Source organism: Panicum virgatum, chromosome 7K (assembly GCF_016808335.1).
Source record: "Panicum virgatum strain AP13 chromosome 7K, P.virgatum_v5, whole genome shotgun sequence".
NCBI lineage: Eukaryota > Viridiplantae > Streptophyta > Magnoliopsida > Poales > Poaceae > Panicum > Panicum virgatum.
In genome coordinates, this window is record NC_053142.1 from 30,572,521 (window position 1) to 30,599,114 (window position 26,594).

At 45.1% G+C, this 26,594-nt stretch overlaps 5 protein-coding genes and 1 pseudogene across 13 annotated transcripts; 5 read left to right on the forward strand and 1 right to left on the reverse strand.

The window, feature by feature from the left end:
- Positions 1 to 1,249: 1,249 nt before the first annotated feature.
- On the reverse strand, positions 1,250 to 9,105 carry LOC120640876 (annotated as a pseudogene). Its single transcript, XR_005662042.1, has 10 exons — positions 8,842 to 9,105; positions 8,667 to 8,736; positions 5,584 to 5,709; positions 5,317 to 5,425; positions 5,180 to 5,243; positions 5,000 to 5,055; positions 3,887 to 3,994; positions 2,863 to 3,012; positions 2,341 to 2,511; positions 1,250 to 2,234 (listed from the first exon to the last, which is right to left on the reverse strand). The product of XR_005662042.1 is annotated as an uncharacterized LOC120640876 (transcript).
- Positions 9,106 to 9,720: 615 nt separating this feature from the next.
- Positions 9,721 to 11,627, forward strand: LOC120640104. The gene is made up of 2 exons (XM_039915986.1): positions 9,721 to 9,840; positions 10,154 to 11,627. The coding sequence occupies exon 2, from the start codon at positions 10,155 to 10,157 to the stop codon at positions 11,625 to 11,627; it is 1,473 nt and encodes a 490-aa protein (XP_039771920.1). The 5' UTR covers positions 9,721 to 9,840; position 10,154.
- A 16-nt stretch (positions 11,628 to 11,643) lies between these two features.
- On the forward strand, positions 11,644 to 13,159 carry LOC120640105. Its single transcript, XM_039915987.1, has 3 exons — positions 11,644 to 11,798; positions 11,892 to 12,935; positions 13,004 to 13,159. The coding sequence occupies exons 1-3, from the start codon at positions 11,664 to 11,666 to the stop codon at positions 13,157 to 13,159; spliced, it is 1,335 nt and encodes a 444-aa protein (XP_039771921.1). The 5' UTR covers positions 11,644 to 11,663.
- Positions 13,160 to 14,605: 1,446 nt separating this feature from the next.
- On the forward strand, positions 14,606 to 16,971 carry LOC120640877 (UPF0496 protein At3g19330-like). Of its 3 annotated transcripts, none has more exons than XM_039916795.1 (2): positions 14,606 to 16,110; positions 16,648 to 16,971. In XM_039916795.1, the coding sequence occupies exon 1, from the start codon at positions 14,680 to 14,682 to the stop codon at positions 15,904 to 15,906; it is 1,227 nt and encodes a 408-aa protein (XP_039772729.1). In that variant the 5' UTR covers positions 14,606 to 14,679; the 3' UTR covers positions 15,907 to 16,110; positions 16,648 to 16,971. The 3 variants fall into 3 exon arrangements, with proteins under 3 accessions (XP_039772729.1, XP_039772731.1, XP_039772730.1); XM_039916797.1 differs by having other exon boundaries at positions 16,746 to 16,971; XM_039916796.1 differs by lacking the exon at positions 16,648 to 16,971 and adding an exon at positions 16,205 to 16,369.
- Positions 16,972 to 20,001: 3,030 nt separating this feature from the next.
- On the forward strand, positions 20,002 to 24,454 carry LOC120640878 (uridylate kinase-like). 6 transcript variants are annotated; one of them, XR_005662044.1, is made up of 8 exons: positions 20,002 to 20,815; positions 20,888 to 21,032; positions 21,122 to 21,175; positions 21,266 to 21,357; positions 23,326 to 23,561; positions 23,658 to 23,723; positions 23,800 to 23,873; positions 23,971 to 24,454. XR_005662044.1 is itself a non-coding variant. In XM_039916802.1 (7 exons), exons 1-6 carry the CDS (start codon positions 20,055 to 20,057, stop codon positions 23,681 to 23,683), a joined length of 1,320 nt encoding a protein of 439 aa, XP_039772736.1. In that variant the 5' UTR covers positions 20,002 to 20,054; the 3' UTR covers positions 23,684 to 23,723; positions 23,800 to 23,873. The 6 variants fall into 6 exon arrangements, 4 of the variants coding, with proteins under 4 accessions (XP_039772736.1, XP_039772735.1, XP_039772733.1 ...); XR_005662043.1 differs by having other exon boundaries at positions 23,700 to 23,723; positions 23,971 to 24,030; XM_039916802.1 differs by lacking the exon at positions 23,971 to 24,454 and having other exon boundaries at positions 23,652 to 23,723.
- A 65-nt stretch (positions 24,455 to 24,519) lies between these two features.
- Positions 24,520 to 26,404, forward strand: LOC120640879. Its single transcript, XM_039916803.1, has 3 exons — positions 24,520 to 24,766; positions 24,842 to 25,011; positions 25,207 to 26,404. Exon 3 carries the CDS (start codon positions 25,468 to 25,470, stop codon positions 26,302 to 26,304), a length of 837 nt encoding a protein of 278 aa, XP_039772737.1. The 5' UTR covers positions 24,520 to 24,766; positions 24,842 to 25,011; positions 25,207 to 25,467; the 3' UTR covers positions 26,305 to 26,404.
- The last annotated feature ends 190 nt before the right edge of the window (positions 26,405 to 26,594 follow it).

A 26,594-nucleotide genomic window follows, 5' to 3' on the forward strand; every position in this document is an offset into this window, starting at 1 on the left:
CACACCCAGACATCGGGCTTGCCGCATGCTTGTGCTGCCTGTGCGTGGGCTTTCGATACTTGGCACTCGAGGAGTTGTTTGATTTGAGGGGCTAAATTTTAATCTATATCATATAAAAAAGAATTTTAATATTTAGAAATATTAAATAAAATTTAATTATAAAACTAACTACAAAATACTAGGGCTAAACTGCGAGACGAATCTAATAAGATATATTAATCTATAATTAGAGAATGGTTACTGTAGCAAATTATGAATTAATTAGGTTTATTAGATTCGTCTCGCGAATTAGCACTCAGCTGCTAAAAAAATTTATAAACAGATTTTATTTGATACTCTAAAATATTAAGATTTCTTTTGATGCGACGGGGACTTGAAAAAAAGTCCCAGCAATCAAACAGTTGCATCGCGTGCACGGCCTCCGTTCCAGGTGACACTTGCATAAAAGTAAGCAGCAGGTCCCCCAGTCCAGTCATCAGCGATTCTCAGGATCGCCGCCATTCGCTCTCAACACGCTAAAAACATTCGATGTGGTTGGATGGTTTTAACCGGACCGATCACACTGCAGGAGAGCGAGGTGGAGTTGAATGTTGCGGCGGCCAGTGCTCTTCTGGCACCAGGTACTGGAGAGAGCACCCTCATTTCTCAAGCCTCGTGTTGGATTTTGTCTGCTTCACAAGTAAAATTCGTAAAGCAATGCTATCAACTCCCAACGAAAATTCTAACTGAGAACGTAGCTGCCTATACGTCCCGGTCAGCTTCAGTTTCAAATTTCAATGATGATTTTTAACTACTCCAAACATAAGGAATCTCGTAGTATGTAAACCACCTGGTGAAGAGAGTGGACTTCTAAAATCGCAAGAGAATCCAAACATTGAAATATTCTAACTTTACATAAGCACCTTATAAGTATTTTTAACCGTAATCAATATAAGTAATTAACAATAATCCATTATTGATTACAGAAAAAATAATCTGAGGAAAGAAATCTTGCCTTTGCCAATGGGTTTCACCAAAGCTCCTATTGCCAGAGCCATGCATCCTTCCTTTCCCCATTGCTCTGTTCGATGTGTCGTGGCTGATGCTGATTTGTTATGAGAGGAAAGTACTGCTGACTGGCTGGTGACTAGTGGTTGATGCTGATTTGGTGTGAGAGAAAAACACTGTTGACTGATTGTAGCGAACAGAGTGTCAAATCAGTCGCCACAATAGAACTCAATGCGCTCAACAGAATATAGATCACACAAGCTAAAAAAATAATAAGACGGACAACAGTATATCCAACTCAACCAGTGTACCTTCAGTACAGAAGCATACACTTCCCGTTGCTACAAAAGGATCACTTGAATAAAAAAAACATGATAGAAGCAAACATTTGTGTTTCAAAGATCAGCCTAACTCCTAAGGCACCCGTAGCCAATCACTGTGATTAGGTCACATGCTGTGAGGCTAGGCGTTCAGACACCAAGGCCTCGTCAGGTCAAGTTGGCTTCAGCAGTTGCTGAATCTTGCCCATACCATCGACCGACCTTCTACCCGTGTCATCCGGCTGTTGAAGGACTGTTCCTAGTTCCAATCAGATCCTTGTTGAATTGCAGTACCCCTTTGTGTACAAGTGAGCAGTTTTACCATAGCAAGAAGCTATCACCTTATTCTATTTCTTATAAAGTTTCATTCTACAAAAATAACTAAGTTAAAAAAAATACTCCATCTAAATACACAACATCTTCATTTTTTTTGAACCACAACATGGATCTAAAGTACTACTAACATATCGCACTGAAGTCCAATCTAATTTTTATTACTCACCCCACTGAGCCAAAAGGTCTTGGGTTCGAGTCAGCCTCTCTGCATGCAGGGGAAAGACTTGCCTCGGTTATTCCTTCCCCAGACCCCACTCACGTGGGAGCTACCAGCACTGGGTCTGTCCTTTTACAGTTTATCAATAAAAACTTGATGCTCTTCCGTGCTATTGACATTTCTGTACGCAAAATAAGTGATCATGGACGAAGTAGTCTAGGACCAGAATTTGAAGATATCCATGAAGCAATTACATCAGCAAGTGTCTCAACATCCTTTGAGATCTGTGCCCGTAGAATGCCCGAGTCAGTACCCAAAGTGGTACCAACCTCCTTAGCAACAGCCTCCCACGGTGTGCCTGCAGTCAGATTTGCCAGAAGTTCACCTCCGCGGTTCACTGCATCAGCCATTGCTGGTGGAACATCAGGAAGCACCTGAAGAAACAAAACATAATTACTCTGCCAGAATTATAAAATCTCTGTTCTAACAATGGCTTTTCAGTAACTCCAAAACAAGGAAAGATGAAAAGGAAAACAGTACCTGCTGTAATGGCAGACCATGATCCCCAGGAAGTGATCGAATCGACATATCAAGCAATGAACTAATGGCTGCTTCAGAGCTTAGTACTTGTGCAAGGATAGAGGTTTCATCAATTTGATCATCTTTGAACTTTATTAAGAGGTTCCGAGAAACTCCATAGTAGGACTTTATCTGCAGAAAATTGTGATGTGCCAGTAAGTCAGCATGCATAGAAATAAAATGGCCCAGACAAAAATCTTGGTAATTCAGCATAAACAGATTGAAATATAAATTGACGACAATCCTAAGATTGGTTATAAACTTAAGTTTTGAACTGAAAATTCTGACAATCTCAAATAAATAGGTATTGACAGAATTCTGTACAACACCAGAGACAATTTAAAAATACGTTCATAGATTTTATCTCTGTGAATTAATTGACTTAAGGTAAGTTTAGAGAACACAAAACTACAATAATTGTTACCAATTCTCACATGGGAGGTAACATATATATTAATATTAAAAGAATAGCACTAAACATACCAGGCGTCGTGTCTCTTCTGGTTTTGGAATGAAGTCCTCCCGCCCTTTTACTAAGTTCATATACAACGGAGGAAGTTGTTGAAGTAAAGGTAGAAGTTGCTTAACAACAGGAGGGCTTAGATTCTCAATCTGCTTAATGGCTGCTTCTGCCTGTTATGCAGAATATAAGCTACTAAGCTATGTGGATGGATGGATTCAAGTAGGAAATATACATGCACCCAGCTACTTTTCACCGGACAGCAATAAATTTATTGTGTTTGAAATATTCAAGCAAAATAAATAGAACAATCTATGGTCATTCTTAATTTCACATCCTTCAGTCATTGTTAACTGATCAAACCCAGGTATTTTCTTCCATATTGAGTTTGGTACTTAGTAATGTAACTAAATGGAAAACATCAAAGCAGGAAATGGAATAAAAGGGCCAAAATGGCAAATCATAAAGTGTGCTATAGGAAGAGTGAAAAATTCTCAATTTCAATGGAACATGTGGCACCTCAATTAACATTCTTATGATTAGCAAATCCTCAACTTTCCCTGTAAGAAAAGTAAATGAAATGGATTTTCCCAACAACAAAAGTAAAAAAGATAAGTTGGCCCTAAAGAAAATGTATATCAAGTCATCATACCATGGAGTGTAACAACAGAAAAAACATCCGAATGCAATCTTCCAATTATTTCTAAAAAAAGGCCATGCAATTCTGATATTTAAAAGTTACAATTATGATATAGAGAGGCCTACGGAACTAAAATTGAATATTCTGGTAGTTTTGTGGCAGTAAGTAAAGGTGTAAAGCTACACAAATAGGATATTATAGTTAATATAAAAAATGGTTCAAGCTACATTTCTGTTATTCGGGACAACCCCTGAAACTTCTGCATGAGACATCTATAGTCTTCAGAACAAGGAAGGAAATACCAAGGTGAACACTGACGGCGTAAGCATAAAAAATTAACCTGTGTGTAAGATGTTAGTCATTTCAAGCAACAGTTTTGACACCAAAGTAACAGAAACAGATCGTACCCCAAAACGGACTGTTGGATATGATGTCAGCTGGGACAATATTGGACCAAAACTCTGTGCCATGGGAACAATTACTGGTGAAAATAGTGGGATGGCAGAGCTTGCCTCCTGCAAGAAGAGAAATATCAGAACTACTCGTAGTTGTCCAGAGGCAGATTTTTCTGGAACAGGCAACTTGAAAAGAAGAAGAAAAAACTTGAACAAAACCTTCTCTGAGTAGAAAAAATGAGAGGGTGCTAATGCCATCTTATAAAGGCATACATGGTTCATAAAAGTATATTGGCAAAGTCGCATTCAAACAGCTTTATCACGTGTTAAAACTGATGGATCTGTTTTATGAAGGAAGGAATCATACAAAACTTCTCACCTGGCTTTAGCATTTGCATCCCATGGTGTATGAAACCGAATTTGAGATAGGAAGAAATTTATCAGCTTGTGAAGCGAAAACATCTGGAATATGTGGTCCTCTCTCATCCACACATCTGAAGTACCGCAGGAAACAAATAACTCTAGACTCTACAGTCTACACTCCAATCCTTATTTCAAGGACCAATTCTGAGCATTGGGATGTAGGACTAGAACAAAAGAGTCACATTTGCAACAATACAAGCAGATCAAAAGAAGCAATAACCTGACCCACACGTGAATGATCGCATCAGGTCTTTGAGTCTTGTGGTGTCTTTCGGGGTATGCTTTGACTTCAAACCATTTTTGTGTTTGTGGTGATGAACATGGCTTTTGTGGACTAGTCGAAATAAAATAATGATAGAGAAACTGTTCTTTCATTCATACTCTACAAAATTCTTTCATGACTGCAGAAATGGCACATGCTTCTCAAAGCGATCAAGGGTGGCCTGACAAGCAGATGCTGAAGGTGAAATTTTGGACGGATGTGTTTGTGAAGTTACCAAGAGAGCAATTGCAAGAAGATCTGGTGTGATCATCTTTGGAGCTCGGGAGAATTAGATCCTTCTAATAGTAGAGAAAACTTGGTTCTGGTTGTTAAACTACTTTCAATTTCTTTTGTTTTATTTTGCAAGTGGAGTCCTCAGCAAAAAAGCAGGATAACCTTTCTCTAAAAAGGAGATAGGAGGGGAGAGACGCAAGACATACCTTGTTGTTAAATGACATCAATACATTTCCACTTCGCTGCACAGCATATCTTGATCCTGGAATATGTCATGAAATATATTATATAATTGATTGAACAATAGCAAGAAAAAAAATAATTTCAAAGGACAAAAAAGTTACTTCATAAACATAACTGAAATTCAATCCATGGTAAACTCTTACCAATCAGCATGTGGATAACAGATCCCAAGGAATGTCCAACACCAAAAGTTGGGAGATCATTTACCTGAGTTAAATTTCATATAATTATTAGTAAAATGGACCAGAATCCAAGTTACTAGTCAAATAGTTCTACTTACAGGCTCATTCAAGTTTCTCAAGCACCTGTCAAACTTAAACTGAACTTCATCAGCAATGAAGAAATGATCGAAGCCACTCGCATATGGCGTAGCAATCACCAAAGCTCCCCTAGATTCCAAAATATACAGGTCAGCATTTGTGCACTGGAAGTAGGAATCCTAGCAAAAGTTTAGCAATTCCGGAAAACTTATAATGACAGAGTTAATTAGTCAGAAAATAGTTACGTACATGGTCCATAGGAAAGGTTAGACACTTTTTGAACATACCTGTCCGCGAGCCGCTCGAGGAAAAAAGCGGTACGTGATCTGAGGCGCGGCTCCGACAAAAATCCCTCCGACGAAGTGGACAGCGAACGAGGGCGCCGAGGACTTGGGTCTCAGCACCCATGCTCCCTAGCGTAAAAATGAGTCACCGCTAAGGGTAATATAATTTCTTCTGCCATTTCCGCATCTGAGCAACATCTACTTTAATGTAGTCCCATCTGAGCAGCATTGATTAGTACGAGCATGGCACCCATCAATCTACAAAACCCATCCTCTGGTCTTGTTCCTGCCTGTTGATTCCAGAACTAGGACCAGACACCTCATGTGCAGCAGCAGCGGCCCTTGTTGACGTACATGTTTTCTTTAGCCTCGACTCACGATCGCCAGGCAGGCTCCTCTCCCTGCCAACATTCTGACCAGACGCAGGGCCATTGTTCTCTTGTTTACCACAGATGGATGCGTTCCTTGCATCACCTTTTCTCTTCCTCTCGTTCACCACTGCTTCAGGAGCCACAGGAAGAGAGGAGTTCTCTCTGAGCTGACTTTCATGATCTCTTAGCTGAAGCATGCTCAAATGCTCAAATAAAAGAATCATATAGTAGAATCAAAGATAAATAGCACAACATCTTTAAAAGAGACACCTTTTGTTCAGCAACTAATCGTTGATGTTTTTGTTCCTTCAACTTGAGCTCCAACAATTTATTCTAAGAAAGGAAAAGGTAAATCAATAAAACAAATCCAAACATGTTGCAAAATCTAATGATGGTTATTGCTAGATTGGTAATAATATTTTTGATTTTTGCGCCTGTCTAAGTTTGCAGTCTAACTCCACGATCCGAAAAACAGATAAGAATTGGTACACAGAAATTCCAAGTTTCCTAACTAAATAAAACTGTCATTTGAGAATGTGCCTTGGAATCTAACAGACCTTCAAAATCTTTTACCTAATAAATATTTCAACAGGCTGTCAGATACAAGTCAAAAGCAATAACCAAGAAACACCAGAAGAACCAACTCTTCAAATAATTATATACCTTTTCTTGCAAGTTCGTGCAAAGTTGCTCTTTCTCTTTGGCTTTGGTCTCTGCTTCTTCAAGCTAACATCATTCAGCAGGAAAAATACAAATTACATATCATTAAGCTAGACTTAAGCAGGTTGCTAGCACAGTGTGCAAGTTATCATGAAAATTAACTTATGAAAATGCACAACTAAAACTCACCATATGTTTGGTCCTACGAAGTTCAACAGTATCAACTTGCTTCTTTGCTGGTCCCAATTCAATACACCGAGCACGGCTAGCAAATTTTAAAGAACTCAAGGTTTTCAATATATCACTATCAGCTGGGCTAATTTGCACAAACATTAACACTTTCGAGCCGCCTCCTATTATCAATGTTGAAAGGAACAGAAAGCAAATTAATCATATGGCTGTTAGCCTCACCTCCTTACCTGATCCTTGATCGGACCCTCACACTCCACTCAAATAGGAGGCGGCTCACCTTGTACTTAGCTCACCTTGTCTATAAATTGAAGAGCAGCTGCAGCTCCAAAGATTAAGCAGCACCATTCCTCTCGTGTGCTCTTCCTGCTCTTCTTCCTCTCCTGTTCTTCTTCAACCTGTGTGTGTGTGAGTGGAGTGTGAGGGTCTGATCAAGGATCAGGCAAGGAGGTGAGGCTAACAGCCATATGATTAATTTGCTTTATGTTCCCTTCAACATTGATAATAGGAGGCGGCTCGAAAGTGTTAATGTTTGTGCAAATTAGCCCAGCTGATAGTGATATATTGGAAACTATGAGTTCTTTAAAATTTGCTAGCCGTGCTCGGTGTATTGAATTGAGACCAGCAAAGAAGCAAGTTGATACTGTTGAACTTCGTAGGACCAAACATATGGTGAGTTTTAGTTGTGCATTTTCATAAGTTAACTTTTATGATAACTTGCACACTGTGCTAGCATCCTGCTTGAGTCTAACTTAATGATATGTAATTTGCATTTTTCCTGCTGAATGATGTTAGTTTGAAGAAGCAGAGACCAAAGCCAAAGAGAAAGAACAATTTTGCACGAACTTGCAAGAAAAGGTATATAATTATTTGAAGAGTTGGTTCTTCTGGTGTTTCTTGGTTATTGCTTTTGACTTGTATCTGACAGCCTGTTGAAACATTTATTAGGTAAAAGATCTTGAAGGTCTGTTAGATTCCAAGGCACATTCTCAAATGACAGTTTTACTTAGTTAGAAACTTGGAATTTCTGTGTACCCATTCTTATCTGCTTTTCGGATCGTGGAGTTAGACTGCAAACTTAGACAGGCGCACAAATCAAAAATATTATTACCAATCTAGCAATAACCATCATTAGATTTTGCAACATGTTTGGATTTGTTTTATTGATTTACCTTTTCCTTTCTTATAATAAATTGTTGGAGCTCAAGTTGAAGGAACAAGAACACCAACGATTAGTTGCTGAAGAAAAAGTCTCTTCTAAAGATGCTGTGCTATTTATCTTTGATTCTACTACATGATTCTTTTATTTGAGCATGCTTAAAGTAATGCCGACCTTGGTACCTCCATATTTCAGCTAAGAGATCGTCAAAGCTAGCTCAGAGAGAACTCCTCTCTTCCTGTGGCTCCTGAAGCAGTGGTGAACGAGAGGAAGAGAAAAGGTGATGCAAGGAACGCATCCATCTGTGGTAAACAAGAGAACAATGGCCCTGCGTCTGGTCAGAATGTTGGCAGGGAGAGGAGCCTGCTTGACGATCATGAGTCAAGGCTAAAGAAAACATGTACGTCAACAAGGGCCGCTGCTGCTGCACATGAGGTGTCTGATCCTAGTTATGGAATCAACAGGCAGGAACAAGACCAGAGGATGGGTTTTGTAGATTGATGGGTGCCATGCTCGTACTAATCAATGCTGCTCAGATGGGACTACATTAAAGTAGATGTTGCTCAGATGCGGAAATGGCAGAAGAAATTATATTACACTATATGCTCCCTAGCGTAAAAACAGGGCCTTAACCAACACAATCGGGACAGCCGCAGACTGGAATCACAGTACAGGAGACAGCAGCAGCCACCGAGACGCACACGCACCTCGACTTCGGTCCAATCTCCGGTCGAACCCCAGCCCTCCCGGGACTGCCTCGCCGCCTCCGTGATCACCCTGCGCTCCGGCCCCCAACAGCGAGAGGTTAAGCTGAGAGCGGGCGCGAGGTTGCCCCAGATGAACAGAAGAAGGGAACCACGGGACCGTCCTCCCCCCGCCTACCTCTCGATCTGGGAGTAGAGCTGAATCGACCCGTCGGAAGGCGCCGCGGCGGGGCGCGGCCCATCTCCGTCCTGCGACGAGCAGCACGAGATGGCGCGCCTCCTCCTCCTCCTCCTCCCAATCGACGCCGCGACGCTGCTCCGGGACCCCGCGAAGAGGCGTGCGGGCGAAGAGCCCGCCGCGCCGCCGCCCCCCGCGCGCCCGCACGGCGGACGCCGGCGGCGGAGACGCCGCCGCCGTCCTTATCATCTCCCCCACTCCCGCCGCTGCTCTGCAAGCCGTACGGGTTTTCCTCGTTGCGTCTCCGCTTCAACTACCACTCTACCAGTGCCAGAGTGCCCGAGTGCGGCTGTCACGCCACGCGGCACGCGCGCGCCCGCCCGCCCGCCCGCCACACTCGGCGCGGGCGAGCCCGCCGACGCGGCCCGAGAGCCAGCCGCACGATGCTGCCCCGGAGCGGCCCGCCCGACGCGTTGTCGGACGGGTCAAAGGTCGCACGAGGCCAGAACCAGAAGTGCCGCGCCGGGCCCGTTGGGGTGCGGGGGCGGGCCGGCCTTCGGCTTACGCCGCACACCACACCCCGACCCGCTGGGCTCGTATAACTTTGGGAAAAAGTTTAAATAACCCCCCCCAGACTATGATACGTTGGATACATAGGACTCTGAGGTATGAAACCATATACCAGACACATTAAACTTTTGCAAATGGTACAAAAAACCCCCCAAGACGGTATTGGAGCCCGGTTTTGCCCGCGTGGCTGTCCACCCTGGCTTCCCCCGCCACCGTGTCTCTTGTCCCCGCCTGTCAGACCACCATGGACAAAAGGGGAAGCCCAGCGCGGACCAAAGGGGCGGACCAGTCCCGGACGACTCTGCCTCCTCTGTCTGTTTCTCGGTCTCCTCGTCTTCTCCGAGGCGTCTCCGTCGTCTCCGGCAAGGCGCACGGCGGGTTCATGATCAGGAGGTCCGTTCGCTAAGCGGTCTGGCGCAGGAGCAAGAGGTTAGTCCCCGCTTTGCCGTTCACCCATTTTTGCCCCAAGGTTTGGTCGTGATTGGACTAGGTATGGGAATGAGGGTTTCTATGGGAGGGGAAATTTGGAAGTAAATGGCGATGAAGTAGTGTAGTTTTATGTATTCGGCTTGTTTGTAGTAGACATAGTTTGGATTTTAGGCGTTAGGGTTGTGGGTTTAGGTTATTTTGGTGGAAAGTTGGGGTTTTTTTGGGGGGTATTAGGTTCCTGCAGGTTGGGGTAAAAGTATACAAATGCGTAAGATTTTGATGTATGATTGCTGCACATGTTTTGATATTGCAGGATGGATAATCTTGCTGTTCGGTTTCACTTTGGTGGGTCATTTCTCAATACCGGTGGGCAGTTGCAATATGTTGGAGGGAGAACAGGGATGTCCGAAGTTGAGTTGGACAAGATATCTTATCCAGAGATCAAGGGTCATCTTGCTGATCATGTGACCCACTCGAGCTGCTACAGGTTGCATTGGTTGAAGCCTGGTTGCCAATTGTCAGATGGCCTTTTGTTACTTACTGATGATGCATCATGCCAATGGATGGCTGATAACATGACTGATGGAGGTGCTGCAGACATATATGTCGAGGAAGTCTATGGTATGCAGTGTGTTGAGCAGAGTCCTGAGAAAAAGGATAAGGATTGGAGGAGTTTTATGCAGTTCTATAGATCCCCACCTAAGATTTCACAAGACTACAATGAGGCTGAATGCTATATGAGTGGTAGAAGCGAATATGAGCAGAGCTATGTTGATGGTTCTGCTGATGACGAGGTAGATGATGCTGATGGCAATGCTCATGAAGACAGCAGTGACAATGACACATCAGATGAAGAGTACAAGCAGCCACCAGAAGATGACAGTTCTGCTGATGATGAAGAAGGCCAACAGTTCAAGAAATTTGCAAAAGAGATTAAGCGCAATATAAAGGCTAAGAAGCTTGGAGTCCATGGGAGCCAGCTTGGAGAAATCAGGCTTGAAGATGTTGTGGCCGAAGTGCCAAACTTAGATGATCCTGGTAGCCCATGCTACGACTCTAGTGATGCCTATTCCTATGAAGAAGACAGTGATGGAGAGACACAAAGGTGGAAGAGCATAGAGAACCGATATGACAGCAAGGCTGCAGTTCCTATCTTCACACTTGGAATGGCCTTTAGGAGCAGTAGGCAATTCAAGAAGGCAGTGGTGAAATATGGCATAGCAACTCACAAGCACATCAAGTTTGTAAAGGATGAGAAGAAAAAGGTGAGGGCTATGTGTACTTGGAAAGGTTGCAAGTGGCTGATATATGGTTCCATCACCAGCAGGTCTGAGTGGTTCAAAGTTGTTACCTTTGTTGATGAACATACTTGCCCACCAAGGAGAGACAACAAGTTGGTCACATCAAACGTGATTGCAAAACATTATTACAGTGAAATCAAAGATAATCCCACCTGGAAGGTTGGCCTTATCAAGAAAGCAGTGCTTAAAGACCTGCTTGCAGATGTGTCCATTGCCAAGTGCAAGAGAGCAAAATCATTAGTTCTAAAGGCTGCTCTAGATTCCATGAAGGGTGAGTACACTAGGGTTTATGACTATCAGGCCGAGCTTCTTAGGAGCAATCCTGGCTCAACAGTTGTGGTCTGTTTAGACCCTGAAATTGAGGACAGGCATGTCTTTGAAAGGTTCTATATTTGCTTTGATGCTCTGAAAAAAGGATTCAAAGCTGGATGTAGAAGGGTAATAGGATTGGATGGGTGTTGGTTCAAAGGTGCCAACAATGGGTAGTTGCTCTATGCAATAGGTAGAGATGGTAATAATCAAATGTACCCTGTTGCTTGGGCTGCTGTGGCAACTGAAACATATGAATCCTGGTACTGGTTTCTAGGGCTGCTACAGAAAGATCTCGACATCTGCAATGGAGGGGAAGATTGGGTGGTAATATCTGACCAACAAAAGGTAAGGAGTACCCTCTCTATGAATGGTTTCTGTCCTCAATTGTAGCAATTCCTTAATTGTATACATCTGATAATTGTGATGCTTCATATACAGGGCTTGCTAAAGGCAGTGAGTGAACTGGTTCCTAATGCTGAACACAGGATGTGTGCAAGGCATATATATGCAAATTGGAGGAAGATACATACAGATAAGGAGTTGCAAAAGAAATGGTGGGGTTGTGCTAAGGCACCTAATAGAATACTTTTCAATTACAATAGGGCCCGCCTAGCTCAAGATACACCACAAGGAGCTCAGGATATGATGAAGACTAGCCCTGAGCACTGGAGCAGAGCATTCTTCAGGTTGGGATCCAATTGTGACTCCGTGGACAATAATCTGTGTGAGAGCTTCAACAACTGCATCATGGATGCAAGATTCTTTCCTGTTATTTCCATGAATGAAGCAATTAGGAAGAAGTTAATGGTGAGGATTCAAGAGAACAGAGCAAGGGCAGAGAAGTGGACAGGGACAATTTGCCCTAACATTTTCAAGAAGCTGAAGGTCAACATCATAAGGTCAGGCAAATGTGATGTGCTGTGGAATGGAGATGATGGCTTTGAGGTGCAGATGAAAGAGAGTCACAGGTTCATTGTCAGCTTGGAGCAAAGGACTTGCTCATGTAGGTACTGGCAGCTTTCAGGACTGCCCTGCTGCCATGCCATCAGCTGCATCTACAAAGCTTCCAAAGTGCTGGATGAATTTATAGCTCCATGTTTCTCTGTGTCAGAGTACAATAAAACCTATGCTCATGTCCTCCAGCCAGTTGAGGGCCCAGCCAATTGGCCAATTTCTGATATGCCAAGGCCAGAACCTCCAGGTTTTGTCAAGATGCCAGGTAGGCCCAAAACTGAGAGAAGGAGGGAGCCTGGTGAGGCACCAAAGGGGACAAAGCTTAGCAGGGTTGGCACAAAGATGACTTGCAGGCTGTGTGGAAAATCAACTCACAATGCAAGAAGGTGTCCAAAGAACCCAGAAGCAGGCAAAAAAAAGAATGCACATATAAAGAGGGATGCAAAGAAGACGAAGAAAGATGGGCAGCCATCAACTTCGGCAAATCGACAATCTACATCCAGGGGTAAAAAGAGGAAACTTAGTGAGGTATGTGAGGCCCTCAGTGTCCTATGGCATTTTTGTTTCTATAAAAATTTACACCTCTCCATTTGTAGGACCTGGCTCAAGGCCCTGCTCAAGTTCCTGTCCATGCTCCCGCACAAGGTACCTGGGGCAGCCAGACAAGTTCCATTACCCAGCCAGCAAACCAAGGAGGGACATCTCTAAGGCGTTCAAGAATTGCCCATCTGTTGTTTGGGGACAACATCTAGTAATAGGCAGTAGGGAAGACAATAGTAATAGATCAGCTAGTTCAGTTAGTCTTTTGGATGAACAATGTATTATATTCAGTGTCCATGTAGGACCTGGCACTAGAAGTGCATGATGCACTTGTGCAGCCTTTTGGATGAACATGTCTTTTGCTTGGTCTTTTGTGAAAACTTCATGTAACACCTGACTTCACCAGTCCTTGAAGGGTAGCACAAACATAGATATGGATATAAGTGCAACTAACTGCACTTTAATTTGCACAAATTCATATGCTCTTGTTCCAGTTGTTCAATTATGCATTCCTATTGTGAACTGGTTTGAGATGCACAAAATGCACATTTTTATTGTGAACTGCTCTGAGATTCATTGAGGTCAACACAAAATAGCTCATTCATTCATTCATGCCTTACACACAAAATGCATCAATCCTGGACAGCACCTGACATCAAGCCATCACAACACCTAACATCACACCTAGCATCACACCAACCACAAATACACACACAAAGGGACAGACTGATCTGGACCTATCCCCTGCACACATCTTCATAGCCATTGCTTGTAGCAATTCATCCTTCTCTGCCAACTTCTTTTTCATTCCTTCTCGTTCTTCCTGCAGACTTTGGTTCATCTTCTTTTGATCTTCAAGCTCCCTGCTTACAGTCACATCAACACTCTGAAGCTCATCAACCTCATCTCTCTCTGCCTTCATCCTCCACACAGCATTCCGAAGATCTATCAACAAGGTCTTCATGAATTCAGAATGCTCACCATCAAACCACGAGAAGAACTTGCAGTCCATAGCTGACTGTAAAGGAACAAAGCACATCAAGAAGGAATTGTTCCTGAACCATTCCAAACAAAATCAACAACAAAGAGAGTCATCCTTACCCGTGCCCTGCTGCATCGGTAGTACCTGCGCCCCGGGTTGTCGTCGCTCCACGAAACCCTCCTCGGTGCCTTCAGCCCGCACCGGCAAATCACCGCAGGCGCATAGTCCAGAGGACCTTCGCGGGCAGGCACCGGCGGCCCCTTCGATGATGGTCGCGCCCCTGTAGAAGAGACCCAGGAGGAGGTCGATTCGGCCATCAGGTCGCCTCGCCGGCCCTAGGAGCCTTCCTCCCTCACCGGACCGCAACCTGCTCGCCTCCTTTTTCCCCGCCGCCGCACTTCTCTTCGCGCCAAAATAAGCCGGCTGCCCGCCTCCTCTTCCGCCCTATTTCAGCAGCGAGAGCACCTTGGTGGTCTGACAGGCGGGGACAAGAGACACGGTGGCGGGGGAAGCCAGGGTGGACAGCCACGCGGGCAAAACCGGGCTCCAATACCGCCTTGGGGGGTTGTTTGTACCATTTGCAAAAGTTTAATGTGTCTGGTATATGGTTTCATACCTCAGAGTCCTATGTATCCAACGTATCATAGTCTGGGGGGTTATTTAAACTTTTTCCTATAACTTTGCGTCCACGCCTGCCGCTTGGCTTGAGGTCGCTGCTCCTGCTCACCGGCCGCGACGACTGGACGGGCGATGCGACCGTGGGCGCGGCGCGGCGCCGGCGCCGGCGCGGAGGGAGGCGAGGAGGCGGGCTCCTCGAGCTCTGACGGGAACACCAGGAGCGCGAATGCGAGCACGAGCTCGAGCACCGCTGCTAGCAGCGGCGCGGCAGCGGCGGAGGGGCGGGGGATCACCCCAAGGTCGGCGGCCACCATCAACCTCAGCCAGGAGTACAGGCTCGCCATCCACACCGAGTCCTACCAGGAGATCTGGGATAAGATCCATGTAGACGGGGGCTGGCGACGGGGGGTGCGAGGCGGCGGCGGCAGCGACGAGGAGGAGGAGGAGGAGGAGGTGCTGGACAGGATCACCCTCGCCGGCGTGCTCCGCCCGGAGGAGGCGGTGGTGGAGCGCGCACTGTGGGACGCGCCCGACACGGAGCTCACCCGCCTCGCGGCGGACTACCTCCGCAGCACGCACAACGCGTCGCTGCTCTGCCTCTCGCTCCGCCGGGCGCTCCGCCGCGCGCGGGCGCTGTACGGGCCCATCACCGACCTCCTCGCCCTCATCCCGCTCTCGCCGCGCCTCGCCGCGCCGCACTGCGACTGCGCCTTCGACGCCTTCCTCCTGTTCGACCAAATGCCCAACCCGTTCCCGGCGCCCGGGGCCGGGTTCCAGGGCGTTCACCGGAGCTTCGCCGGCCTCAGGAACCACCTCGACCTTCGCCTCCTCAGTGTCCGGCGCAGGCGCCGTTGGCTCCGCTGCGCCAGGCGCGGGTCGGGCATCTGCCTCATCGCCTGCGCCACCGGCGCCGCCGTCGCGGGCCTCGTGCTTGCGACGCACGCCCTTACGGCGCTGCTGGCGGCGGCCCCTGCTTGTGCTGCATCCAGCTCCTGCTGTCCATTGGCAGCTTCGATGAAACGCCTGCAGAAGCACATGGACCGGCTGGACGCCACGGCCAGGGGCACCTACGTCTTGAACAATGACGTCGACACGATCGAGCGGCTGGTGGGCAGGCTCCATGCCACTGTGGAGAGCGACAAGATGCTTGTCCGCCTTGGGCTGGACTGTGGGCGAGGGCAGCATCACACCATAGAGGAGGTGGTGCGGCAGCTCAGGAAGAATCACCCCAGCCTGCTACGGCAGCTTGCTGACCTTGAGGAGCACATCTGCGTCTACTTTGCAGCTGTCAACCGTGCCAGATTACTCCTTGTGCACCACCTGAATGCCCAGTCTGATCCTGAGTCTCCATTGTCATGACTCTTGAGTTTATGAGTCTAACACAATACCTTCAAGAATAACTCGATGTCTCAAGACCTCATCTAACTCCAAGTGATCTGACACTGAGTCACCATTATTATGAGACCATGAGTCTCCAATGGTACCTGCCGTCAAGAATTAGTTGATGTCTCAGAGACCTCATCTATCACACTAGGTGATGCACAAATTTCTTATTTTAGAAAGGTATGGTGCATTATTATTATTAGCCGCGTGACATATTTTTTAAATTGTTTAGACCTTTTTGTAGTTCTATACATTTCATCTTCTCTACTTTCAGAAGTTATTGTGGGATTGTAATGGCACAATGTTTCTGATAGGCTCAAAGTGTTCACCAATTCCTTAGAACCGAATATTTGGACAATTGCTTGCAAGTATCATCATGACAGTTTTGTTGCAAGCAATGTGTTGCTTGTGCTATTCAGAGGTTCCTTCAGATACTTAACTTTGCATGCTGTTATATCTGTATTGATGTTTTGAAACTTGAAAGCGTCATCAAATCATCATGGTTGCTGTACTTCTTTATTCCCTTTTATAAGATTATCTTGCTTGCAGTATTGATATGGGATGCCAAGTTTCGTATGGAAATCCCATGTTGCTTAGTTGATTAAGGAATTTTGCAAGGATAATGCTTGCAAAATCGTTTCAATTTTTCAACTATTAAGGTTCATCAAATGGTTCGTGAACAATTTGCTTGACTTGATAGTATCTTCTTGCTTGCAGGGAAAACCAACTTATGATTTGTCAATCTTCAGTGATAGATTTTCCTTTTGCAACTTTATTTGTCTTATTGTGTTTTTCTGTTTTTTCTTTTCTACCAGGCACTTGTTTCTACGCTTTGCAAGTTGATAGAGTTTATACAGATAATTTTCTTTGCAATCTCATGTATTTTATTTTTACCTATATGGAATGGTTACTGAAATACTACTATACAGTCTGTATTAAATATATGACCCTTCGTGGAAATATTTGGTTAGATGCAGATATTTGTTATACGATTATAGTAGCTGGCATTCTAAGTAAATCATTGTATTTGCTTTGCTTCTACATTCTAAATGATGCTTACAACTTGCTACTTTTTGGAACTTGAGTTGTCAAATCCTATTGGCTATTGCTAAGGTGCTTCTGCAATTATCTCCACATTGCGTGGAAAAGCATGAATTCTTGTGTTTCAAACATTGCTTCTGTTGTGATTCTTTCTGAGGACAAGGGGAAAACCTTGCAATTGCAACTCAGGATCTGATGTTGTGGTTTTTTGTGAACTCTACATGTTTTATGTGAACTGACAGTTCAGTTTGGACTCGACTAGCATACAACACTACATTTACAGAGTCAAATCATATGTGTTTCCATCTCCAAGGGTACCCTTGATCGTATCTATCTTTCAACAACCAAATATGGATTTTGATCTACACCTCAACACTTTCACCTGAATTTGATTTTTCAGTTGTAAGTAGGTGCTTCAAATATTACAGGCTGTTTGCTACTCCCTCCATTTCAAAATGTAATTTGTTTTAGTTTGTCAAGTTCGTAGAAAAATTAGCTTTTCAAAAAAAGTTTGTAGAAAAATAGTGTAGCAACTTCCATAAATGCACTGTTTAAGATGTATGTAATTGCGGTTTTAATAAAACTAATTTGATGTTGATACATCTTTCTACAGACTTGCTCAAAATTAGGAAAGTTTCTTAGGACAAAACTAAATACCTTATTTTTGGGACAAGGGGTATTGTCATCCTTCCCCTGCGCTGCAACCTAGCTACATTGAACATTATATGATATTTATATGCCTATCTGGGAATTCTCTAGCCTTCACCGTTAATGCATTAACACAATTCAGCAAATCTTTACATTTTGGACATTACCCCTTGGTGTCATAATATTATGCTGCTATATAGTGCATTGTCAAGATTCCAGTGGTGAGAATCTTAACTGGAAATTCGTAATTGGTTTCAGCCATTGCTATGTATAGTTGAGGTTCATCTGGATGCATACATGCAATTATGTATTTCAATCTTGTAGCACCGAGGATTTGACATATCCATCTTCAGGATGGAAATAAAATGTAGTTTTCTGTTCGATTCCTCTGTTCTCCTTCGGGCAGCATCCATCTCTGGTGTTGACTGTTGAGTGTAGTGTGTTTACCATGACCAGTACTTAGGCTACACAATACCATGGTCCATGGTTGCTACATAGAGAAAATTAGCTCCATATTTTTTTTGTTTACAACATATTTGGCGAATTGGTGTTTTTATTTAGCAACTACAGTTATTTGTTGATTATTAAAGTACATGGAGAGAGGTTATGATGGAGCCCAAACTATCAATAAGACAATTTTAGGAGGCTATTGGTTTATGGAGAGTTTACTCCTAAATTTACACGTTGCGGATTTAGGGTCATTCTTTGTAAGTTACCCTGCTATGCAAGTTGTATCAGGCAAGCGGATCACAGATGAATCAAATAGCCTACTTCCATGCCAATATCCACATTTTATGCGTGAAGATGAATCCAAATGTTTTGGAATGTGAAAATGAATTGGATAGCTCAAATTTGAACGCTCATTGGGGATCAGTTGTCTGCAAGTATCCATATGTGTCAATAATGATTTTGATAAATGAAATCTTATGAGTAAAAATCTAAATCAATACAAAAAAAATAGATTTGTCTCGCTGTGCCCACTATGATTTTGATGTTTGGGATTGTATTAGTAACATTTACACTCTCGTCGTCACTGTGTAAAACTTGTTCCATTTTATGTCATTGTTGCACCAATTTTAGTGTCAAAACTTATTTGATCCATACCACTTGGAAGTGGTACGGGCAGCGGAACATAATGCTTATGAGTTATATGTACTGTGTCTTAACTCTGCAAGAAACACTTTTCAAAAAAAAAAACTCTGCAAGAAACCAAATAGCTAAAATAAAAGGCAAACAATTCCATATTCTTAGATGGTACGTAGAATGTTCTAATCATACCAGTGCTTACTGAATCCTTATCCTTTCACTTTTACGTAGCCCAGGGGCCAATTTTTGAGGTATTTTGTTTCAAGATTCTATGAAGTGTGTGTGTGGGGGGTGGGGGGGTGCTATATTTTCTGCTGCAAGTGTCATCAAAGTTTCCTCCAAAATTTGCTTGTACGCAAGCCAGTGCTAGTACTCCCTCCATTCACTTTTGATAGATATATTTTAAAAACTCAAATGTTCACAAATGATAGCTATATTTGCTAATGGCATGGGCTGTGGCAATAAATAGCACTGGTAACGAGGAGTTTCCAGTTAAAGCATTGGAGGACCAACAAAAAAGTCCGTGTTGTATTTATTATATGATAAGTAAAGTTGTTTTCCTTGGTCATTGTGTCAAGATGAAATATAGCTATCAAAAGTGAACGGAGGGAGTATTTTGGACCAGCTCAAAATGGCCTGTCGGTGGCCTATTGGTTCTGCCCTGCCTGCTGCCGGCCGATCCATTTTGTTCCCGTTTGACCAGCCGGCTTATGGGACCCATCTCATTTCGTGTAACGCGCCCGCGGTGACGGAGCCGTGAGCCAGCCGTAACGGCTCCGTGCGACGCGCCCGCCCGCCCCCATTAGGCGTTTTCCAACGGCACCCCGTATCCCTCCCCCCACCCTACGTAGGGGGGCTTTGGGGAGCGAGCCCTCCAATGGCTCCCTCCACAGCTCTCTCTATATACAGGGGGAGTTGAAATTTCCCTCATATATAGGGTGAGTTTCAACTCCCCCTATATCTCTAATCACACCGTTTCTTCGCGATATTAATCTCGTTTGAGCCCCGTAACACGATGATAATGCGTATTATGACAGTACAAATATTGTATGATTTTTTTAAAATTCAAAAACGTTAAATAAATAGTTAGTTAATGAGTGATAGTATATAGGGGGAATAGATATGAGGGGAATGGTTGGAGAGAAGGAGTTATAGGGGGAGGAATTTTTTGGAAGGAGATAGTAAAATATAGTAAATAGTACGTTGGGGGGAGTTGGATGGGGGAATAGTTGGAGAAAGCCTTAACCCGCGCGACCACCGGTGGGTAACGTCGTCACCCTAACGCCGCCGCCGTGCCCGGAAGCGGAGCCCGCCGCGCGTAACCCTAACGCCGCCACGCGCGGCCATCCATGGCCTCCTGCGACGACGACTTCGGCCTCCTCGGTGACGACACCCACCAGCCGGCAGCTCCCCCGCCCCAGCCCGCCACCGCCGCGCTGCAGCCCGCGGCGGCGGCGGCGGCGGCGCCGCCCGCCCAGGCCTTCTGCTTCGCCGGCGCGACCGTGGCCGCGGGCGCCGGCTCCTTCGCGCAGGCCCAGGAGGAGAGCAACCACCACGCCGAGCGCGGCAAGGCGGCGCACCACGCCAAGCGGGCCAGGGAGCGCCCCGACGAATTCAGCAGCGATGGGGGCGAGTACTGCTCCTACATCAACAGCGGCGGCAGCGGCGGCGGGGGCGGGGGGAAGAAGGGCCGCGGTGGCGGGGGGAGCTCGGGCGCGTCGGACTACCGCAAGGATCGGGAGGAGTGGACGGACGGCGCCATCAGCAGCCTCCTCGACGCGTACACGGACCGATTCGAGCAGCTCAACCGGGGGAACCTGCGAGGTCGGGACTGGGAGGACGTGGCCGCCGCCGTGACCGACGGGCAGGGCAAGACTACCGGGGGCAAGAGCATCGAGCAATGTAAGAACAAGATCGATAACCTTAAGAAGCGCTACAAGGTGGAGTGCCAGCGGCTCGCCAGCTCCGGCACCGGCGCCGTCAGCCACTGGGCCTGGTTCAAGAAGATGGAGCAGATCGTCGGGACCTCTGCGTCTCCTGCCTCCTCCAAGGCGCCTGTCGTAGTAGAGGATGAAAAACCGAGGCAGCAGCAGCAGCACGCCAGCAAAAGGTGGCCCATTTTGACATTTTTGCTTGATTAATTTGGGGATCTACTAGTCTCAGCTAATTTTTATCACTGTAGGTGTCCTCTTTCCAGCGCTGGCCCTCTTACTGTGGTTGGCAGCTCCAGAGCAAATTCTCTTTCAAATCCAAGATGGAAGAGGGTGCTTCTGAAGATTGGGGGCACTGCGTTGGCAGGAGCAGCTCCTCAAAATGTTGACCCCAAGGTAGTATAAATTAACTGCTGGTGCTAAATCTGGTTTTCATGCTGTCCTGAACTCCTGATCGTTTCACACTAAACTTGTCATCTTGTCAGATTATAATGCTGATTGCTAGAGAAGTTCAAGTGGCGTGCCATCATGGTGTGGAGGTAAAAAGAGCACATACATTTGATCTGAGTGGTGCATTTTTCCTATATGAAGAAACACTTGTCAAATTATATTGCATTCACTCCTATTAGGTGGCAATTGTGGTAGGAGGGCGGAATATATTCTGTGGTGACAATTGGGTAGCTGCAACTGGTACTGATCGAGCCTCAACGTACCCAATCGGGTAATTTTCTGACATTGCTTTCTCCTTTTTATTTCCTTTTGATATTTGTCCTGTCTGCTGCACCTACATTTTTAGCCTGACAGAATAATGATAGCATGCAACAAAAAATATTTGGATGGGTCCTACAGAATGAGACAAACGTTTTGTCGTTTTACTTCGTAATGTAGACAAACGCTTGGCCTTGGTTGGTTGTATTCCAGTGGACAGATTGATCGAGCAATTGGTTGGATCTGCTTATTGATTAGAATCCATTAGATGTTTCCTTAAGCAGATCTTTATGTATCGTACTAAACCGGCATTATATTGGCAAGTGCCAGTTCAAGTTCATAGTCTCGCTGGAGCCATATGCATCAGTGTAGAGTCTAATTTAATACTTGTGTAGTGAGTCACTGAGTTTAAGCTCTGTTACACGGACACGGCCAAAAGGCCACGTATCACGTGTCCGAGACGTCTCGGACATGGATACGGCGCGGACACGGCGTCGAGACGTGTCTATGGAGTATCGGAAAAAAATGGTAAATACATTGATACGTCGGCTGGACACGTCTCGGCCTGTTTTGGGGATACGGCCCAGCCCACGAAGCACCTGAGCCCCATATCCCACCTCGTGTGACCTAGCACTCTCTGCCCCCCACGCTCCCTCGCGCAGCGGCACGCACGTCCGCTCCCCCGACCAGGCGGCCAGACGTCCCTCCCGCACGAGCGCCGTTGCCGGCGACGAGCCGCCGCCCGCCGGCGACCGGAAAGGAGGACTGCTGGCTGCAATCTCCCATTCGCCGGTGAGTTTCCTCTGCTCCTCTGTTTCCCTCTCTGATTCCTCCCCCGATCTAGAGACCTCAATCTGTTCTTGCCTTCTTCTGTAGATGGCTACATTGAGCCATGCTAGTGCTAGTGCTGCTGCTGGAGGTTCTAATGCTAGCGCAAGTGCCAGTGGTAGTGTAGGATCTGCATCCACGATTGACATAAAGGCTCCATCGTGGGCTTATGTTACCATTCATGAGAATGAAGCACCTTGTGGAGGATGTAGAAGCATAAGCCATGAAGCATCGAACTGCAAGCCTGCAAGCTGTCCTTAATAAATTATATTAGTTTCCTAGATTTGTCTATGTTTGTTATGTATTGACTACTATTTGGTATTTGCCTATGTATGACTGGTATTGAACTTTAATTTATTATTATTGTGAACTTTGATATGCATTGTTCTTTATTTATTTATTAAAAAAAATTCTGAAACGTATCCACGTATCGGGGTTTTTTGGGGAAGTACCGTATCGCCGTATCCGTATCGGCCTCGATACTGATACACGTATCAGTGTCCGTATAACATAGAGTTTAAGAACCACAAGAGCTTTTTAACAAGATCATACTGTCACTGGTGCTTTCTTGACAACATTGTCCTCTTGAATTTCGTAAGAAATTGTTGACAAGTTGCAACAACAAAGACATTTTTTTTAAAGAACAGACATTTTTTTCTTTCTACTTTTAGGGTCATCTGCGTTGTTGGTCTGTGATGGAGGCCTGAATGGGAACAAGAATGCTATATAGTATTCAAGATTTTTCTAAGTTGTAAAGTCAAGTTGAGTAAGTAGCATGTGGACCGAGTTGAATGACTAGTCGCGACTAGCCCAGTCCATTAAGCCAGGAGAGCAGGCCAGCAAGTGTACCAATACTCACTAGTGCTGGTACTGCAGAGAAACTGAGCATGAGCATTTGAACTTGTAAATTGGTAACTTGTCTTCTTCCATAGGCAGACACACCTTTCAGTCTTAACTGAATAATGATAAATGGAGTTCAGTGTCCGTGGTTTTCTTTCGTATACATCTTTTAGCTACAAAATTCCACATCTATTCATCTTACATTACGCACGCTTGGATTCTAGCTTTCTTTCTATATTAGTCAAGGGCTTTTGGTGAACTGCTATTTCAGTGACATGGGTATATGCTTACACCTGCCTGTTTTAATTGTCAGAATGATGGCATCAGTAATGAATTCGGTACTTCTTCAAGCATCACTAGAAAAAATAGGTGTGGAGACACGAGTCCAGACCGCATTGATGATTCAAGAAGTTGCAGAACCATACGTTAGGCGGCGAGCAATACGTCACCTTGAAAAAGGGAGGGTTGTTATCTTTGGTGGGATTGGTGCTGGCATAGGGAATCCACTTTTCACAACAGATACAGCTGCTGCCTTAAGAGCTTCTGAAAGTATGCTTCTATTCATTATTCTGACTTGTCCAGTGGTCTTGCGCGTACAAATTCCTGTTCTTCACAGCTTTAATTTTGTTTCTATTAAAGCGGCAGCTGATATGAAGAGGAAATCTGACTAGATGCACTTTCAATCAGTCAATGCAGATGTTGTCCTTAAAGGTATTGTTGGTGATGATGAATATGGTTGCCCCCCTAGAGGCAATAGTAACACACCATTTGAGCACATTTCCTTCAGGGAGTTAGCAGCAAGAGGATTCAGCAGAATGGACATGACAGCAGTAACGTGTTGTGAGGAGAACAACATTCCTGGTTAGTACCCCTTATCAACTAATTATCAACAGAGTTGCTTTGCTGATGTATTAGCAGTTTAGATAAGATGACACTTGTGTCCGTATGTTTCTTGCAGTCGTCATCTTTAATATGTTAGAGCCTGGTAACATATCCAGAGCGATTTGTGGAGATCAAATAGGCACCTTAGTTGACCAGTCTGGAAGGATCACTTAATATTATGAGGATTTACTCTAGCACAGCTTGAGGACATGCCAATACTCTGGGGACCATCATGCATTTATTGCTTGCATGGATTTATCAAGTGGTGCAACGTGTTCATCAGACGGAAGCCTGCACCTTGATTTCTCTCAGATGCATGTTGTGTATTATGTGTTGTGTTAGCAACTTCCACATTTAAAAAAGTATTTATCTTGTAATACCTGTTCGTAATGTGGTCTGTAGATTAGTGGGAGGGCTTATGTAAAATAGTTCACGGGTACGCAAATCAGAATGTAGTGCTGTAAGCTGTAACGCTATTGTTCAATTTGTAGTGTTTGAGAGATCCTCTCGCACGATTATTTATTTTTCAATGATAAGATATTATATGCTATTGTCGTCTATATAGTGTCGATGCTTGTTTCACTTCTTTGTACCTGGTGCTATTTAATGCTGAGAGCTCGGTTTCAATGAAGAATTTATAGATACCAGTGTTTAAGTGCCACCCTGGTCTTGTTACCTTCAGACGCCATCACTCACCCGCTTTAGTCCTGGTTCCTGGAGGTGGTGGCTTCACTGAACAGCTATCCTTTGTCCTTTGCCTCCGGTAATCTCCGAGCATGTTATCTCCGGACCTGCTCACTTTTCGGTACAACATGTGGACTAGAGTAGCCGACGGGCGATGGGACTTAACAGCCTCCCCTCCTCATCAGCTTGTAAGTTGTCCGAGCATGTATCAAATTATTCTCCAGATGGAAAACAAAACCTTACATCAATGTTCTTTTCTGCAGATAAACATCTGGTGCATCCAAAGACAGGTCGATTGTACCTAGCAGCTGACTGTCCCCTCTATCTCCATCAAAGAGCCAGACAAAACAAGGACAGAAGAAATTAAGGCGCTGGAACTGTGGATATTTTAGATATTTCCTTGCCGCTTTCTAGTTTCAAGACCCATACAGAGGTTAGTCAATCATTTTCCTTATCTGGAAACCATTGCTATCTTGACCCAGGTACAGTAGTTAATTAGCACAAGATTATCGCACCAACTTTTTCCCACGGGAATTTTCAAACTTCATAAATGTTAGATATTTTAGAATCTGGCATGACACAGTTTGCACTTGCCCCTAACAAGATGTCAACACACTACTGTGTACAGGTAAAGCATTGGGTGCGTCCAGTACAAAGAGGCTGATGGCATCTAGCAACTGATGATTATGGCATCTATCGTCTATTCCTAGCGCAGGACAAAAGCAAAAGTAGAAAAAAAAAGGGCAGTGGTGGCATGGATATTTAAGATATTGGGTTTTTTTGGATTGACACCATTGCAATTTTGGAACTTTGGAAGAATATCGTTACTATTCGCCTAATTGGAAGCAACTTGAAATTTGTCACTGGAACACCATGGAGTACGTATCCGATGGACTCGGGCCCAGCCGCAGGCGTATACCCCCTGTCCGTTTTTCCGTATGGCCCATTTTGCCCCCGGGTCAAGAGGAAAAGGGCGTCGGCCTCCTCTGTCTTCCGCGCCCGACCACTATTGTATTCCTCCTCGCCTCACTCTAGGGTTAGGTGCCTCCTCCGCCGTCCATGCAGACTCCTCCGGCCGCCGTCGACGCCGCATCCGCCCGCCGTGGATGCTGGTTCCAGCTCCGCCTCGGCCGTGGACGCCAACTCCTGCTGCAACGTGGACGCCGCATCTAGGTCCGCCTCCGCCGTCAACGCTGCCTCCAGGTCCGCCTCCACCGTCGACACCGCCTTCTCCTCGGTCATGGCAGGCACGGGTTCAAGCTGTTCGCATCAGAGGAAGGCTCTCCCTCTCATCCAATGCCCCAAGTGCCACGCGCCGGTTGCTAAGTACAGGAGCAAGAATGACAACATCTACTACAGGTGCTCCAACAAGTGCGGTGAGTTCTGGTTCGAGGCTGCATATGAGCTGTATTTGCGCGATAATCATCGACATCTATTAGAGAGCTCTGTCGGTTCTGGGCACATTCAAGAGGTCGAGCAGTCTCCTACGCCTGGTATTCAAGGACAACAGCAGGTGGTTAGTGGGGAGTTGAGGATTGTAGCACTTGACTTGAAGATGCAACTTGGTGACATCAAATTGGAGATTTCCAACCTGAGGAACGAAATGAAAGAACTAGCAGATGAGGTCAGGAAGGGTAATAGTCCAATTGTGGTGGGCAATGCAGCTGTTTTTGTTGTGTTTTTGGCAATGTTAGGTGCTCTCCTAGTGGCAATGTTTCGAAAGTAATGAGGAATGGTCATGTAATGTAGCTGTTTTAGCTTAGAGTTTGAACTTCATGTCATTTGGTTGTAATTGGAGCTTGATTTATGTGCAATATATGACCAAGTTTCAGCATCTTGTTTGGAAATAATCTGAGATGTGTCAATTGTGACAGCATGTAACTGATGAGCAATAACATGAGCAGTAATATGAGCATGTAACAGATTGCACCGAAATTGCACAGATTGTAATATTTGACAGCAATACATGAGCATTTCTGACATTACAAGTTCACCGAAATTGGACTGAAGTTCAGG

Excerpts from the sequence above, each read along its gene's own strand:
- LOC120640104 (XM_039915986.1), top strand. The coding sequence starts at position 10,155 with ATGGATAATCTTGCTGTTCGGTTTCACTTTGGTGGGTCATTTCTCAAT.
- LOC120640105 (XM_039915987.1), top strand. The coding sequence starts at position 11,664 with ATGTACCCTGTTGCTTGGGCTGCTGTGGCAACTGAAACATATGAATCC. Across the intron at positions 11,799-11,891 it reads TAATATCTGACCAACAAAAG|GGCTTGCTAAAGGCAGTGAG; the intron begins GTAAGGAGTACC and ends CTTCATATACAG. Across the intron at positions 12,936-13,003 it reads AAAAGAGGAAACTTAGTGAG|GACCTGGCTCAAGGCCCTGC; the intron begins GTATGTGAGGCC and ends CTCCATTTGTAG.
- LOC120640877 (XM_039916795.1), top strand. The coding sequence starts at position 14,680 with ATGCGACCGTGGGCGCGGCGCGGCGCCGGCGCCGGCGCGGAGGGAGGC.
- LOC120640878 (XM_039916799.1), top strand. The coding sequence starts at position 20,055 with ATGGCCTCCTGCGACGACGACTTCGGCCTCCTCGGTGACGACACCCAC. Across the intron at positions 20,816-20,887 it reads CAGCAGCACGCCAGCAAAAG|GTGTCCTCTTTCCAGCGCTG; the intron begins GTGGCCCATTTT and ends TTATCACTGTAG. Across the intron at positions 21,176-21,265 it reads CGTGCCATCATGGTGTGGAG|GTGGCAATTGTGGTAGGAGG; the intron begins GTAAAAAGAGCA and ends CACTCCTATTAG.
- LOC120640879 (XM_039916803.1), top strand. The coding sequence starts at position 25,468 with ATGGACTCGGGCCCAGCCGCAGGCGTATACCCCCTGTCCGTTTTTCCG.